The sequence below is a fragment of the Haplochromis burtoni genome, unplaced genomic scaffold (genome assembly GCF_018398535.1).
Source record: "Haplochromis burtoni strain Fernald_Lab_line unplaced genomic scaffold, NCSU_Asbu1 Contig_71, whole genome shotgun sequence".
NCBI classification, from domain to species: Eukaryota; Metazoa; Chordata; class Actinopteri; order Cichliformes; family Cichlidae; genus Haplochromis; species Haplochromis burtoni.
Window position 1 is genome coordinate 1,928,112 of NW_024582432.1, and position 16,994 is coordinate 1,945,105.

The 16,994-nt window shown below is 43.2% G+C and overlaps 1 protein-coding gene across 6 annotated transcripts in view; it reads right to left on the reverse strand.

Moving 5' to 3' along the window:
- myocd (myocardin) overlaps positions 1-16,994 on the reverse strand; it is a 132,762-nt gene that overhangs the window by 4,049 nt on the left and 111,719 nt on the right. For 2 of the 6 annotated variants that reach the window (XM_014334021.2, XM_005923754.2), the window contains 10 exons: positions 14,731-14,796; positions 8,658-8,813; positions 5,243-5,427; positions 4,238-4,342; positions 3,482-3,819; positions 2,920-3,076; positions 2,280-2,822; positions 1,371-1,874; positions 468-614; positions 8-115 (listed from right to left, as the gene is read on the reverse strand). In XM_014334021.2, the coding sequence (XP_014189507.1) occupies positions 8-115; positions 468-614; positions 1,371-1,874; positions 2,280-2,822; positions 2,920-3,076; positions 3,482-3,819; positions 4,238-4,342; positions 5,243-5,427; positions 8,658-8,813; positions 14,731-14,796 (2,309 nt within the window). The remainder of the gene's footprint in view (positions 1-7; positions 116-467; positions 615-1,370; positions 1,875-2,279; positions 2,823-2,919; positions 3,077-3,481; positions 3,820-4,237; positions 4,343-5,242; positions 5,428-8,657; positions 8,814-14,730; positions 14,797-16,994) is intronic. The other 4 variants (XM_014334024.2, XM_005923755.2, XM_014334025.2 and 1 more) reach the window with 2 other exon arrangements.

Below are 16,994 nucleotides of genomic sequence, written 5' to 3' on the forward strand. Positions count from 1 at the left end.
AGTTTACCTGTTTGACTGCATCCTCATAGCATGGGGGCTGTCTTAAGTCAGATGCATCTGAATCTGAGCTACTGAAGGCAGGGGGAGGGACCTGGCACTTTGGCAAAACTGACATCTATATGGGAAATAGGTGAAAAGTGATATTAGTATATTATAGGGGGATTTACCCAAATTAGGCCCTCGCGTTTAAAAAATCTCATCACAGTGAAAAGTTTACTCTAAAAAATGATTTGGCGTTGTCGTCTTGTAAAGGAAATGTCACTGACATGTCAAGGAATATATGATGAAAACTGATATGAAGTTATGACAAAATGAACTTCACAACAAAAGACAATAATACACAGAGACAGGCCACAAATGGAGAGAAGAAAGGAAAACAGTAACATAAATGTGAGATGATTCAGCTGAAGTAAATGATGCTGATGTGACGATGCTGTAAAATGCTGGTCATGTGGATAGAAAATTACCTTTGGTTGCATGTTCTGGCTCTCAGCCTTAGCAGGGCTGCTGTTGTTGAGGCCACAGTCAGCTGAGCTGGGATAGACTCCCTGAAGACCTCTTTGGTCGGAAGGATAGGAACAGTTTATAGGCGGACCGCCACTCTTTTGCTGCATCTATAGTTAGCCAAAAATAAAATGCCCCAAACACGTTAGAAATCAACAAAAGAAGAAAAGAGTAAAAAAAACCCCACCTAAACTAAGAGAGCATATTTTGTATATGAAATAAATATTTACATATACTGTTTTGAACATGTTTCCAGAGATGCAGATGATGGGAAATTGTAAAAGCTAATGCTAGTTACATATGTTTCTGTGCTAGTTGGTGGCTGCCCACATTTAAAAATGTAGATAAGTATTATGTCGGTTTTCTTTAACTTTTATACTATAATATACATTTACTTATGCAGCCCACTGATGATGATGATGATGCCTAATGATTTTGGTGATCTCATGACAGCAAATACAGGAATATATAAATGCTAAAAGAAATCGCAACAAAAATCAAAATATCCATAGAAAATAAAGAAATAGCAATATAAAGCTAAACAAACCTTGATTAGGTTATGTTTTTGGTAGCGTTTGTTTGCGTCCATATCATTCTTTCTGTCTCTAAACAGGATAGTTTGATTAAACTTCGTAGGGGTGTAAAGTGGGGTCATGTTAAAAACATTGGTTAAATTATTGTCTCAAATCCACCATGGTCTTCAAGGTAAACATCTCAAAGTACATTAGAAGAGAACAAAGAAAACTAAATAAATATATATAAAATACAATACTATTCCCTTAAAAATAAATACTGCTTCTTGTTTTAATTATATTATCTAATAGAAGTCAGAAAAAATGGTTATTCTAAATATAAAGGCATCATACCTGCATGTTGCATGCTCTGTTGTTTCCCTGGGTGTGGGGGTGACTACAGCCATCCCTCCCCAGTTGAGGAGACAGCAGGTAGGGGTTGTTAGGAGATGAAGGCTGTGGGCTGCTGGAAGATTTTCTGATAGGAGAGTCTTGCGGTGAGCACTGTGGGCTGAGGAAGGTGGACATAGCGGTGGGGCTGCCAGAGGCAGGGCCTGTATCCATACACTGTGGTCCCCCGGGCCCCCCCATGTTGGTAATGGAGGAACTGCAGTGTCCCATATCCTCTCTGCAGCTACCAGGAGGGCACTTAGGCTGTTTAGGGGAGGACAGAGGGCAGCTGGAGGACAAAGACAAAGGCTCCTGCTTGATAGTCACCCCAAAAAAATGCTGCCCCATCATGGCTGGTGTCTGGTGCTGCTGGTGGTGCATGGGAGGATGAGATGCAGGAGGGACCGTATCCTGTGTTGCTCCATAGCAACGTTTTCTCTTGTGGAGTTGCATCTTTAGCTCTTCAACCTAATAAGCATGATCACAGAGCATTCAATTTACAACTCAATACTTTATAAATAATAACATGATTGATTGTTGCATTAGTATTAGATGCTGCAGTTTCATGGCTGCCTATGACATAGACTTGATAAATGAAAATTAGCCTTCTTAACATCTCTACTTTACATCCACCTGTTGACTAGCAAAGCATGTAGTGGTAGGTTTAAGAGCTTGAAAAAAAGCAGACTTTTCACCTCTCATTCAAGAAGCACTGACCTATTAATTAGTGTGTAATCACATGGCCCAAGTTGTGAAAAAAGTCATGGGTCCAGCTTTTGGTTTTAGACCTGAGGAACCTCGGATGAGAGGTGAAATGCCTTCATTCTCTTAAGATCCACCATGAAGTGTTAGGAAGCAGAAACAGATCATCACCTGTCTCTGCTCCTGGTGCAATTTCCACGTCAGCTCCTCGATCACCTTCTGCTTTTCCACCAGCATCTTGTCTTTTTCGGCTTCTACACCATCCATACCACCAACCTCCCCCATCCTCTGACCTGCCCCACCCATGCTGCCACCTCCTCCTCCCCCAAAGCCATCCTCCACGCCGAGCTGGGCAGGAGATGGATGAAGGGCAAACTGTGTTGGCGAAGACATGGGCACATCGCTGAAGCTGTCGGGGAGTGAACCGCTGAGGGACAGCTCAGAGGAGGCCGGCGAGATGGGTGGGGTGGAGGAGGTGCTGGGGTACGGGTAATAGCCTCCCTGGGACAGAGCGCTGGAGGAGGATGGGGACTGGTAGGAGGACAAGGACCCTGTTGGTGTGACAGGAAAGGTCATGGTGGTGATATCAGAGGATCCCGAGGGCGAGGAGCCAGTGTTGGAGTCTTTGAAGGGCCGGAGTCGCTCGATGAGGGCAGTCTTGGTGCCTGAGACAGGCATGCCACGAATACGCAGGTGCTGCCTCAGCTCTGAAACCTTGCAGGGCAAAAGAAAAAAAAGGAGAATAAAAAGGATTACATATGTATGTTAAGGAGAGAAGATTGTCAGAATGTTCCTCTCTAGTATCACCTACTTTTAGGTCATCCAGATTAGCTGGCAGGGGCCCAGGTTTGACTTGTGAGATGTTGCTTTGGTTGGGGAATGTGTTCTTGACTGGAGAGGATGAGTTACTGTTGGCTGTGCTCGACGGGGCACTGGAACTACAAGCCGATAGTTGCTCACTGACTCCTCTGGAATGGAGCAATTGAAGAAGATTACCCAAAAGTAAATATATATATATTGATGAGCCAAAACATTCTGACTGCTTACATTGGTGGATGCACCACATGTTACATGGGTCTGCAGTATGTAAGATGGTAAATTAAAAACTGGATCTCATATTTACTGATGCAGATGTAAGGAGTTTATTATTGTTCTGACATTAACCATGGCTCAAACCTACAGAAAGTAATCAGATCCCAGATTTCTTCCCTAATCTACATCATTTTAAAGTCTTTCAGTTCATGTTTTTTGTGCTATTTACTGTTTTGGATCACACTTAAGAGTAAGATGTAGCATTACTTTTATTAACCCCCCCTACACAAGTTTGCAGTAGATAATTTGAGGAGATTTCATCAGATATGTTCTCTACTTACTTCTGGGTGTGAGCTGGTGTGTGGGGTTGATAGCTGAAAGTGGGCTGCCTCTGCTGAGCCTGAGCCTGAGCCTGGGCTTGGGCCTGCGGAGTGTGGGTATGCGGCTGTTGCGACTGCTGTGTCTGCGATTGCGCATGAGTGTGTTTCTGCTGGCTGAGAATCTGCAGCTGCAGGAAGAGCTGCTGCTGCTGGAGGAGTCGGGCGTAGGCCGAATCCATGGGCGGAGGGGACTTCTCTGCCTTCTGGTCTGGAGGAATGTACTGGTGGTACTTGAGCTTTTTGACTTTAGGCTTCACATCTTTGGGCTTCTTGTGACGGTTCTTGTCGGAAGATTTAGACTGGTGGTAGAGAGGACGAGAAAGTCTGAGTTAGGGTTAGAAATTCATTTGTTAAAGTTAAGAATGTAAATGGCCTGCATTTGTATAGCGCTTTACTTAGTCCCTAAGGACCCCAAAGCGCTTCACACTACATTCAGTCATTCATGTAATAAAAACAAGCTACATTGTAGCCACAGCTGCCCTGGGGCGCACTGACAGAGGTGAGGCTGCCGGACATTGACGCCACCGGGCCCTCTAACCACCACCAGTAGGCAAACATGGGGTTAGTATCTTGCCCGAGGATATTTGGCATGCAGCCTGGAGCAGCCTGGGATCAAACCACCGACCTTCTGGTTAGTGGCTGATCTGCTCTGCCACCTGTGCTCCACCTGAGCTACAGCCGGGTGGCAGATGATAGTGAGTTTAATGACAAACTGACCTTGACGATAGCAGGAACAGGTATTGGGGGAGTAGTCTGGCTGTTGTTAGCACCAGAAAGCCCCTCATCCTGGCTTTGATCAGGGGGGTCTCTGCTTACACCACCCTATCCACAAATAAAAACAAAGTACATTTACTTTTCCAGGCTGAAGTTAAAGAAATAATTACTAAAGTATAAAGTGTTTCAGTTTAGACGTAAAGAATAGTTTTCTTCTTGCTTCATTTGATAAACTGGTCTGTTGAGCTCAGTTTCACTCAAAGAGGTTTAACCTTGGAGTTGTTTTATCGTATCCACTCTACTGACAGACATCTGGTTCCAAACAATACTAAACAAGCACATGGCAGGATGTAATAAAAGTGAACGACTGTATTTACGCAGCTATTTTATAGTCTTTGGCAACTTTTTTGCTATTGTTGCCTTAGATTTCATGCATTTTGCTCTGACTGTATCTGTTTTCTTCTCATTTCTTCTTCATGATTATAAAGGTAAATTGAACAGACAGGGAGACTGCTTGACAGTTTATAATCCAAATAGAATAATTATCCCTAAAATGCTCATGTATTGATGTTTCCTCCGCAAAAGTATTCCAAAAAGCTTTAAACAAACCTTTGGGACTGACATGACGCACAGAGGGATGATGATTCAGTTGGAACATTTAAGAGGCAGAGGTCTAAGAGATATAAACAATTGTGTTCTGGCACAAATTTCAGTTGAGGGACCGTTTCTGTTGGTGACCGTTGGAATGAGGTCACCGTGAGTGAAAGGTAAGCAGCAAGCATATAAAGGCAGCTGTGCCGCCAGCATGGCTCAGCATGCAGGAATGTGACACCTGCCTATGTCAACTCAGTCCAACAGTGGAAAACAGAGGATGTGCAGCTCACTCTGCTACCACAGGAGGGCAGCAGAAATAAACTGGTGGTAATCATAGCTGCTCAGTGTGGGAGCTTGAGTGAAAGAAATGGATAGAACAAAGGAGAGGAGGCGTGTTTGTGTGTTTTTTTTGACCTGTCGTTCGCTGGTGAGGGCAGGTGAGGACGAGGAGGAGGCCGTACTGCCGACAGCCTCAGATGAAGGGCAGGCCGAACCCTGCGACTCATCACTGTGGTGCTGCTCTGGAGACAGACTCTCACTGCTGCTGTCCTCCTCAAATGCATAGGAGTCCTCTTGCTTAGGGAGCTTACCATGGTTTACTGCAAGAAGAACAAAAACAGAGATACGTGGGGGTGTCAGCGATGTAATATCTATCAGCCTAGACCCCTTTTACACCTAGAAACAAAACAAAACAAAAACTGTAAGTGCACACAGAATGCATTCGGATCGTCTTCAATCTGCCAGGCGTGCGTTGTTATCAGACATAACAGAAATCTGCACAGTGTGACTACAGCCTAAAGGAAATGATCCACATAGAAACTTTAAAGATCACCTAACCTAACAGTGTGTAGCAGCATTGCTACAATTGACATGGGATGTACCATCTAACTCATTTGCATACTGAGACACAAATCAGGGCTGTTACAATATTACTATGCTCAAAAAAATTCCACATAACATTAGTACAATCTGTGAAGAAAATTTGGAAAAATGTAGATAGGTGAATTAAACTAAAGTGCAAAATCTAACCAGAACTAAAAGCAAAGCAAGTATAAACTGTCACAGTCATCATCGATATACAATTATCACAAGACCTGTGATTCAAGACACTAAGAGCACATTTTAATAACCGAGCATGCTTCAATATGTTCCTTCCAGTTTTTTATAGCCTGGATATTACAGTTATTGAAACAGCCAATCAGTACTGCTGCCTCCAGCCGGCTGACAGTCACTTTACCACCAAACTACTTCATCTGCAATCTAAAACAGCAAATGACCAGTCGCAAGACTATTGTGTTCAACCTCAACCTGTTGTTTTAGTGGAAACGGTTCTCAGTTTAACACGCTGTTATGTTACTCCAGCACTGTATCTGTGGAGGTTCAATCATTCTGTGCTCTGTAGTTTTAAATACACCAGGCTTTAGTTACATGTGCTGCTGATAGGGTAAGACCTTTGTCCCACAAACCAAATGACAGCAGAATTTGTCCAAAGCGCCTTAAACACCATTTCAAGAAAACATTTCACTCAATCCACAAACCACTGGACCCTTTTCACATCTGTTTTTGTGAAACATTTTTTTTACTTGCTCCTTGGCTGATTGGATGCATACTGCATGCTGCACACAATGTATGTGAGCAGAGGTATTCACACACTGCCTGTCACTCACACCTAGTACAGCACTCAGCTCGGAGGTGTTACGCTGTGTGGGTAAGACACTCACACAACCACTTTACCTCTAGAACGCTCCTGATTGGCTGGCCCGATAGGGAACTCAGCTTTGATTGGGGTAGTTAAGAGCAACTATCTAATGGAGCTGAAGGGACAGAGCCAGGGAAGGAGGTGGTAAAGGCTGGAGTGTGTGTGTGTGTGTGTGTGTGTGTGCGCGCGCGCGCTGAGAGGTATAAGATTCTCTTTTTGTATCCAAACATGTGACAACCAGGAACAGATTCTGGTTTCCATCACAGTACCAGGTCCATTCTGTGCAACTCTATGACCTTGCAGTACACACAAACACACACTCAGCGAGCTTACCGCACAGCTTAGTAAATAGCATTGTCCTAAATGCCATTTCCTCCCACCTGTTCACGTTTAACTCTGTAGGGAAAAACACCAACACGGTCTGTGTGTGAATTTACACAGTTCCTGCACACAGTCCAGGACTCTTTAAGATAATTTGTTGTCACCGGGAGATTGAGTTGGTAGAATTACAGGAAATCTGCACGCCACGTACGCTTCCTCTTTTCACATGGCTGGTTTACAAGCTATGGCGGGTCAGGCAGTTTCCAAAATTACCGGACAGAGGTTGAAACAATCACTGGGAGTGTTATGTAGGGAGATATAGAGCTTTAAGGTGAGGGGTTAATGCTGCAGGCGAAGGGGGCGGGGTGGGGGTCACAACAGCCTGGTCCTGTCACGTAGTTTTGTAGGTGGCTGATTGGAGCCAGTCAGAGCACAGACAAAAGAGGGGGGGAGGATGAGCAGATAGGTCCAAACATACAGGCAGGTACGCCCACACATGTGGCAAAGGATGCACTCTACACGCACACACATCGCAGACTTCTAAAGAAAAAGGGTGGACCCAAATACAGCTGCTGTTCATCTCGATAAACGGAGATCCCCTTCTCCGGCAGAGGTATTATAAACCAGCTGACCGCAGCCTGCCGGCTCCTTTGTGCAACATGTTTACTGGAAGCTTAAGGAGGCAAACATAAAACCGCTAAAACAGCAGAGTCTAAAGAAAACTCGCTGCACTGCTAAGAACAGAGAGAGTGAGTAACATGTTGGACTCAAACAGTGTGAGATGTGAGCGGCGTGGTGGGACAGCTCCGGCCCTGCGCTTCACACAGTGCTAAATCTTTGTTTAAGCATACACGATGCACCAAAAAGCACTCCTCAAACACTTTAGTCCATAATAGACATTTGTAAATGCTGATTGCTAAGCACCTTTTTCTTTACATGGATTTTCTTTCTTTCTTTCTGGCTACAAACACAAATGTTCATTTTAACAGCCCTCGTCGCTGTTAAGGCATTCAAATTTAATGTACAAAGAAGAATACTTTGATGCATAGGTGGTCCACTAATCAAGACCAGAATTCAAATTTTGACTTGAATAATGCATTCTGATATGCCTTACAAAGCTTGACTGATCAGAAAGATAAACAAGAACACATGGGCAGGTTGTGAAAAATGCTTGTTCAGATGGTTTATATCCCTCACATTTTGTGGTAATACCAGTGTTTTATTAATAGAAATAAGGAATAGTGATAGTAATTAATAGTTTTAGTAATTTTAGTGTTTAAAACAATTCCTCTAAAATTCCTGTGTTTCCTGAAACACTGTAATATTTTCCCAAAATACACTTTGCTGGAGAGTGCAACATTAGCGTGGTTCACATATGCAAAAATAGACCAGGTTAAAATAAAGAGAAATATCATTGCTCGTACCTATAAACTTGACTTTAGCACATGACTCTCCAGCACGAGAGAAAAACAAAAGGGGTTGTGATGCATTGAAGACTGATCTGTGCAGACCCTTTGAAGGTCTTATCATTTGGAATAATCCTTTTCTCCTGTTAGAAGACTAAACGATGTGACCGACGTAGCAGTGCAGTCCACTCAAGTACAATGCTCGTTTGAGTAGCTTACAGTCTGCCTCATTAATGAGTATACACACAGTCAGTCAGTTAGAAGGGCCCTTTTACACAAAACAAACTCTACACCTAAACTTTAGTCCCAAACACACAAGCATATAGCATATAAACGCACAGGCTAAGGCGCAGCGGGTGTTAAAGTCGGGTTACACCACGTGGCGGCGTCTCTCCACTGATACCTGTCATCGTGATGGCAGAGTCTAGGGGAATGATATTCTTTTGCACCAGCTCCATGGGCCCTGGCCTGAGTGCCAACTTCTTATTCAAGTCCTCGGCGAGCTGGGCTCGCTTTAGCCTCAGCTGGGCTTCCAGATTGGAGCCGCCTGAGGCCGGGTCTGGATAACACAGAGCAGGACCACAACATCAACGACATGGGACACACCAGGGAAACACTACACTAAAGGAGTGGAGAGTAATGAAGTACATGCTTAAAAGTATATTTTTATGTTTGCAGTTGAAAGTATACTTTGATATAATGCACTTTAGCCGTGATTACAAAGATCCTTAATCCATTTGTTTGACAGTGACTCTTATTACTTTTAAAGATTTAAAATGGTCTATGTTGTCCAGAATAACTTACACCGATCATGCATAACATTATGACCACCTGCGTAATATTGCCCGGTCTGCATTAGCCTGGTAAAACAGCCCTGACCTATTGAGGCATGGACTCCACTACACCCCTGAAGGTGTGCTGTGGTATCTGGTACCAAGTTGTTAGCAACAGAATTTGGAGGTCAAGTCAACTCAAACTTGTGCTCCTCAAACTATTTTTCTTTGTGGCAGGGCGAATTACCAAAGTTTTCCCAGCAGGACATTTTCCAAAGCATCACACTGCGTCCGCTGGCTTCCCTTCTTCCCATAGTGCATCCTGGTGTTCAGCTAATCAATGCACACTCCAGACTGGGAGCCTCCCACAGGAGATGCTCTGACCCAGTCGTCTAGCCGTCACAATTCGTTCCTTCTCAGACACACTCAAATCCATACACTTGTACATTTTTCCTGCTTCTAACCAATCAACTTTGAGGACAAAATGTTCACTCGCTCCCTAATATATCCACCCCAGTAACAGGCGCCATGATAAAGAGATCATCAAAATGTTATTTACTTCACCTGTCAGAGCGAATTATGGTATGCCTGATCAGTGTATAATGACTCCATAAGCTAGTTAATAATGGCTCCACCTTACCCTGATACTACATGCTAACATGAAAAGATCTCTGATAAGTATGCAGTAACAATCTTGAGCATCTTCCAGATATAATTTTCAAACAATTCTGAACTAATGTTGAAATTCATTTAAAAACAAACCATATAACCCGATCCTTCAATACACCGTTACTGCGGTCATTTCTTAGAGGATTCAGGTAACTGACAGTGTCACTGGTGATCTATAAGTGGGATAATGTCCTGCAATTAATGAGCGTGGGCTCTGTGTCTGCATTTTTATGCAATCCTTCTCCTCCTTTCCACCGTTCGGTGTGTCTGTTCTACGACTATAAACACAGATGATTTCTTCGCGTCTCAAGAGCAAGCTGTGAGAAAGCACAACTTGGCGGTTAAGCTGGCACACTTCCACTGCCCTACTTGAAAGACAAGTTAAGGTCACAAGGCTGTTTTTCAGTAGCAAAAAGATGAACGTTGCATTTTAGGAATGCACCTGCAGCGCACCACGAATTCATAACAGCAGATCTGCTTTTCCTGTACGCAGAGAGATTCTGCTCATAATATTTCTACACTTTTCCTTCTTTCCTTACAGAACATTTACCTGTAACTTGATTGGGGTATCTTTATAACCACGTATGGATGACAACTATGATATTCAAAAATATTATATCAATAATGTCAGTAATTATAAGAATATGGCAAATAACTCTTTGTGTATGCTTTGTTAATACAGACTTTAGTTTTTCGTCTTATTGTGAATGTTGTCTTTACAACACCCACAGTAACCAAAGTTATAGATGATGTTTAGAAGTAACAAACTACAATAATTTTGAAGTGATATCAGGGCTTTTTCTCATCTGTTTATTAAATTCCAGAGTAAAATGGTCTTTCATTTAAACCTCTGTTCCCTTTTTTATCATATCATTATTAATCTACACACTTCTGCATTCAGCTGCTATCTCCACACTTCTTTTATCCTTCAATAATCAATATTTACATTTTGGATCAGCTGTAATATCAGTCCAGCTGCTTTTACTCTTAGTACAGTCTGAATACTAGAAAAATAAATGGAGAGGCTCTAATTAAAGGGTTGCAGTGGGTAAGATTTTCAACTTTCTACAATCTATCTCTGTTAAATCCTGGATAAATAATCAGGGCCAGAGCTAACCTGGCTTGGCCTACAATCTGTCCGCAGCACTTGCAGGACTGATTACCAAGCAGTGCGGAGAGCGCACCAGATCAGTTTGATTATCTGAGTCCAAGAAAGAGCAACAGCACTTATTTGGTCAAATATAATTTTAGTGGGATATTTCAGAGGGATGACATAGGATCCAGCGCCAACAAAGAAATGAATGATACTGAGCTTTGTGCTGGACAAGTTAGAGAGAGTATTAGTGTCTGATGAAAAACGGATCTGAAATGTAATGCTTCAGAGGAAAAATGGGTTTCATCAAAATCAAGATTAATGTTCAAATATTAGGCATTTTTAAACTTTAGATAAAGCAAATATTATGCTAAAGATCTCAGTCAAAATAGACATCTATCAATCTCTGACAAAAGAAGACGAAAAAAAGAAAGAGGCAGACGTTACTAAAGCAGGATGAATGAGAAAGGAAAACACAGAAAGAAGGAAGGAGCAGCATCAGGAGGTAGAGAATAAAATCTCAGGCTCTCTTCCACAGCATGTCTTTATCCTGTCTTCCTTCTCTCACCCCAACTAGTCATGGCAGATGGCCCCGCCCCTCCCTGAGCCTGGTTCTGCCGGAGGTTTCTTCCTGTTAAGGGAGTTTTTCCTTCCCACTGTCACCAAAGTGCTTGCTCATAGAGGGTCATATGATTGTTGGGTTTTTCTCTGTATGTATTATTCTACGGTCTACCGTACAAATATATAAAGCGTCTTGAGGCGACTGTTGTTGTGATTTGGCGCTGTATAAATATAAATAAAATTGAATTGACTTGAAAATAAGAAAGAAATATGTTAAAAGAGAGGACAATGAAGTAGATTAAGAATGATCATCATTGTATGTTAGAAGTTTTGATAATTCCAGAAAATGAAGAACATAAAGAGCAAAAAAAAAGAAAAATATTCAACACAGACAAATTCTGAACTCAAAAAGGGGAGGGACAGGAAAAAAGGTAAATTTAATTCAATTTAATTCTATTTGTATAGGACCGAATCACAACACAGTTCTGTATAATTGTAAGGCAAAGACCCTACAATAATACAGAGAAACTCCCACAATCAGATGACCCCTTATGAGTAAGCACTTGGCGACAGTGGGAAGGAAAAACTCCCTTTTAACAGGAAGAAAGCTCTGGCAGATCCAGATTCATCTGCAGTGACCGGTTGGGGGTGAGGGGATGTTAAAATAAAAAAACAAAAAAACAAAAACAATGTTGGGAGCATGAAAAGGAGCAGAAAAGAAGAAAAAAGAGATTCGATTTGAGTAGAAGGAAAAACACTGAGGTGGGTAATACAGATGATCCGCTGTGGCTGCACGCCCCATTCCTCTGAGAGAGAGTGGAGAAGCATCAGCTGCTGTCATGGTCACGTCGGCGTTATCGTCTGTTTAGAACTTGGCCTGATGCGACTGCGCTGGTCTAATGTAACATGATCGGGTGAGTCTGAAGCTCACTTTTAAACATACAGTGCTCTTTAAACCTACTGCAGTGCATTTAACTGCTGACTGTCATGCGTAAACACTACACAGAGAGGTTTGGTGCATTAGCTGGAATGATTCCTTTTGTGGTTCCATCCACTGAGGATTAAAGTCCTTCTGCTGTGGAAATGAACATTTTAAAGCAACAGAGAGCACAGTAAACCTGCAGCTACGGGCCTGTTATCTTTATGGGGAAATATTAGATTGTATGTGTGTGTCAAGTCAGACCTGTGGCCAGCAGGCAGACAGTGTGTGCTCCCATGCAGGCCACACGCCAGTCGGGCCCGAGAGGCCGTGGCGGATTCTTGAATAGTCTAATAAACACCAGATGTTCCCTGGGTAATATATACACAGACCCTGTGCCGTGTCCATCTCCCCCGAGCAGGAATAACACAGCCAGGCAGAGTCAACCAGCATCTGAGGGATCACATCGACAGCAGCAGAAGCGGCAGCCGCAGGAGGAGGAGGATGTTGTGCCCTCCTCAGAAATGCCGGATTTTTTTTTGGGAGGACGGATGATGTTTTGAAGAACGATAAGACATCTAGTGTGTGGGTGTATGACAAACAGCGCAAATACGAGTCCTTGCAACGTCTCTCAGATCTGCACCACCGCCTGCAATCAAGAGATAAACAGCCAATTGAAATTTCTTTTTTAAAAGAGTGCTTGGAGCCCTGCTGGCCAATTGTGTTTCTCGTTGCTGCCTTATCTGTGACAGACTCCTAGAAACTGATAGGGGCTCGCCGGGCCCCTGGATTCCGTTCCCCCGCACACTTACCAGAGGTTTATCTTGAGGCTGGAGCCTCTGTGAAATGGCGAACGGTGCCAGAGATATCATTCAACAAATCCCCAGCCTGTAGTCCAGGTCACCCGGTCCCCTTGTTGTTTCTACAGGCAAGGAATCGAGGGGGGGGACAAAACCAGCTTGCTTGCATGGCTCACTAATTCCATGTTTCCCGAGATGACTTACGAGATGCTTTAAAGTAACAGGAATAGATAAAAATCTCGATTTTATGAGTAGCTGTCTGCTGTGTTGTAATGTCGCACACTAAACAAACTACTTTCTCATGAATATTTGAAATTTATCTCTCGCGTGGCGTGTGTTGGCAGTCACAGCTAACCCGAAAAGCTGCAAACATCCACTAAGCTGACCTGAAGAAAAGGAGGGAACATCAATCGCAGCAAGGGTGAAGATTTAAGAGGTTGCTCAGTACAGTCAGGTCCATGTGTTCTCATCACTATGACTTACGTGCTCTTAAAAGCACAAAGCCTCTTTATTGTAAATGCGGCCTGCGCGCTCAGTTGTTGTGTTTGGGCATGCCTCTCAGCGCTGTGCTGTAAACAGGTGCCACCTCTTGTGAATCTGGCCTCCTAAGCTGTTTCTTCTGAGGCCGTATGTCCTCTTCCAGCACAAGAGCATTCCTTGGCGGTCACTTACAATCTTGTCTGCCTGTTCTCAGGCTGCAGCCACTATCTGGCCGTCTCTTTCTCCTCTGCTCTGTAGCATAAAGCCACCTGCTTTCCTTGGTTCAGGATTTATTCATCTCCACTATCTAGATATGTGCTTTGTTGTGTTTTTGCTGCCTGTTTCATTTTTCTTTCTCTCTTTAATACGGCTGGATTCATGTTACACGTCCATCAGTAACATATATGTACTGTGAAAAATTGTCCATGAGAGACTGTGGATCACTTTCTTTTTGTCTCTCTTTTGACTAACAGCTGGTATCTGTTTTTATAGTTTTCATTTCAGGCCTACATCTAACTATTTTTTTTCCCTTTTCTCTTTAAATGTCAAGCAGTATGTCAGACTCAAGGATCCGATGCATGTGAAACTCGGGCAGTTGGTGCTTCTCACAACCTCATTGCTGGATTTTCAAAATAATACTGATTGAGCCAAGGGGACCTAGGGCAAATTTGAAAAATGCAGTAACTGCTCATATTTCCCACAGTGAACTGCGCCATCCACCACACACCCGAGGACAAAGCACACAATATTTGTTTTTTCACTGCTCTAAATTATTGAAAAAAAACCCCCAAATTAATTAAAAACAGTTTTAAAGCTCACTAATATTTTTGTTGGTAATGGAACAAGTCTAATGTTAAAGGAGTGCCTCACATAAATGAATGTAAAAAATTCAGTTACCTATCAACCTCGTATTTGCATGGAAGCAGAACACTCATTTATCTTTTGGACAGATAAAACCTACATTATTTTAACAGCTAGACAGTCGGGGGAACTGACCTTTCACCTCTGTATCTAATTGCTAATTGGGACAAGTGTGATAAGTTGACATGCTTGAGTTTCTCACACTTTTTCCCTCTGACTGTCTGACTCACACTTAAGTCTGAAAGCATGTAAGTACATGTGTGTGTGTGTGTGTGTGTGTTTGGATGTGCAGCAGCTCCATGTTGGAAGGTGTTACTCACGAGGCATGATGCCTTGGTCTGCCAGCTGCTCTCGTGTCCTCCTCTGCTGAAGTCTTAACTGTAGGACTAAAGTTGGGGGTAGGAGGAGGAAGAGGAGGACAGATAAAGAGCGAAGGTGAGAAAGAGGTATGGAGAGACAGGAGAGGGACAGAGAAAAAGCAGGAAGAGGGCTGAGAATACAAGCCACTTAAATCGGTATTTCAGAATGAAACTTAAAGTCGAATTAGCATAGTTTTACTCTGTCTGTGGGCTAGAATGAAAAGCTACCAGCGTCAATTTGTAGTCATTGAACAGATGCACATGGACACATACGTATGTGCACATATGCATACAGAAAACACACACAAAACAGCGCAGCTTGCTCACAAATATTTCTGTGAGCAGGATGTAGGGAATGATAAACACAGCTCCTGGCTTTTAAACAGACCTGCTCTGCAGTGTGTGGTCCACAGCATGTGCACACGTTTCACTGTGCCCTGCATGTGTGTGTGTGTGTGTGTGGGGGGGGGAGTCTAGGTGGGAGTTTAAGGTCATAAACATAGAAACTCCTCAATGTCTGTTGGTTGAGTGCGTCTGTGATTTTGTTGCTTTCTCTTTCTTCCTTTGTCTGTGTGTGTTTTCCCTCCCCAGTATTATCTGAAGGTCTCCCGGTCAGATCCTGGATCCGACACATAAGTATGAAATGTTCCCTTTTCCCTGCACGGTCCTAATCATTTTCTGTCTCCCCTATTGTTAATTATCTCACTCAGGTGGTTTATATTCACGCAGCTCTGGCTGCAATCACACGTTTTATGAATTTCTTCCAGCCTTCCAGCTTTGATGTCATGTAACAACTTTCTTAACAGTTTGACTGTGTGTCAGCGAGCTCAGGCGCCACATCACAGGTCTCTCATGGGAGAGCACCTCAATTATGTAATACCAGGCCCTTCCCTTCATCTGACATCTGCTTTCGTTTACAGCGAGGGGGTCGTGACCTGCCGGTCGCGACATCCCAAAGAGCAAATGAAGGCATTAGTTGCCGATTGGAAGCTTACCAAAACATGTAACCGATACAATTTCTGACAAGGAAAAATGAGCACTTTCCTGCATGCAAATGTTGTCTCTTCTTTTTTAAGACCAGGTGACAGATGGAATGTAACTATAGCCAAATGATTTTTATTCAACAAGCTTGCACTCATTTGAATCTAAAAATAACAGTTTAAGTTGAACAGTACTGAGGGTAGCTAAGTCCTTGTAAAAGCAACATTTTCGTTTTAAAATTTAGCACCGCCAGTAAGCCAGTAATGTAACAGTAACCCTTAAAGCATTCATTTATACTTATGCTATGAATCTATGTAGTTAAATGTAGCCTACGCAAGTAGCCGATAGCATTGCCAGCATTTGCCAAGAACACGTGATATAAAAGTTACAAATGGACGTTGTATTTTGAGTCAAAAAAGTATTTGTTCCCCAAGGAAAACATTGCTGAGGAGGGATTTTGGCCCACTCCTTTTTATAGAAACTCTTTTTTTTCTTGGCTGCTGCATGGCAGCTCAGAGCTTCAGCTCCCTCTACAGAATTTCGGTAGGATTGAGGTTTGGAGACTCCACGAACATTATCAGAGTTATGGCTGAGGGAAGGACGTTCTTGTCTAAGATTTTGTGATACACGGCCATCGGTTGGCCCTTCAATGTGTTGAAGTTGTCCTCCACCCTTAGCAGAACAAGAGCCCCAGAACATAATGCTTCCACCTCCATGCTCGACTGTGGGGATGATGTTCTTTCTGTTATCCTCTCATCCTCCAAACACAGCAGGTACAGTTGATGCCAAAAAAAGAGCTTGACTGTAGTTTCATCTGACCACAGCGCTGTCTCCCACGCCTTCTTTGCCTCACTTAGGCGTTCACAGGCCTGTGCATGCGTGTTCTTGAGCAGGGGCACCTTGCAGACGCTGCAAGATTTCAGCCCATTATGGCGTAGTGTGTTACTAATAGTATTTTTTTGGTGACTGTGGTCCAACCGTCTTCATATTATTAACAAGCTTCTCCTGTGCAGCTTCACCTCATGAGACAAGATCCTGCATGGAGCTTCAGACTCAGGGTGACTGATGATGTTTTTATATTTCTTCCAACAGTTGCCACCATCTCATCAAGCTTCTTGGTGATGGTCTTGTAGCCCATTCCACCCATGTGTCCCTGTCTAGGGACCCTGTCCAGGGACACGTGGCAGCTCTTTGGTCTTGACCATGGTGGTGGAGAGGTTAGAATGGAAGAAATTGATTCTGTG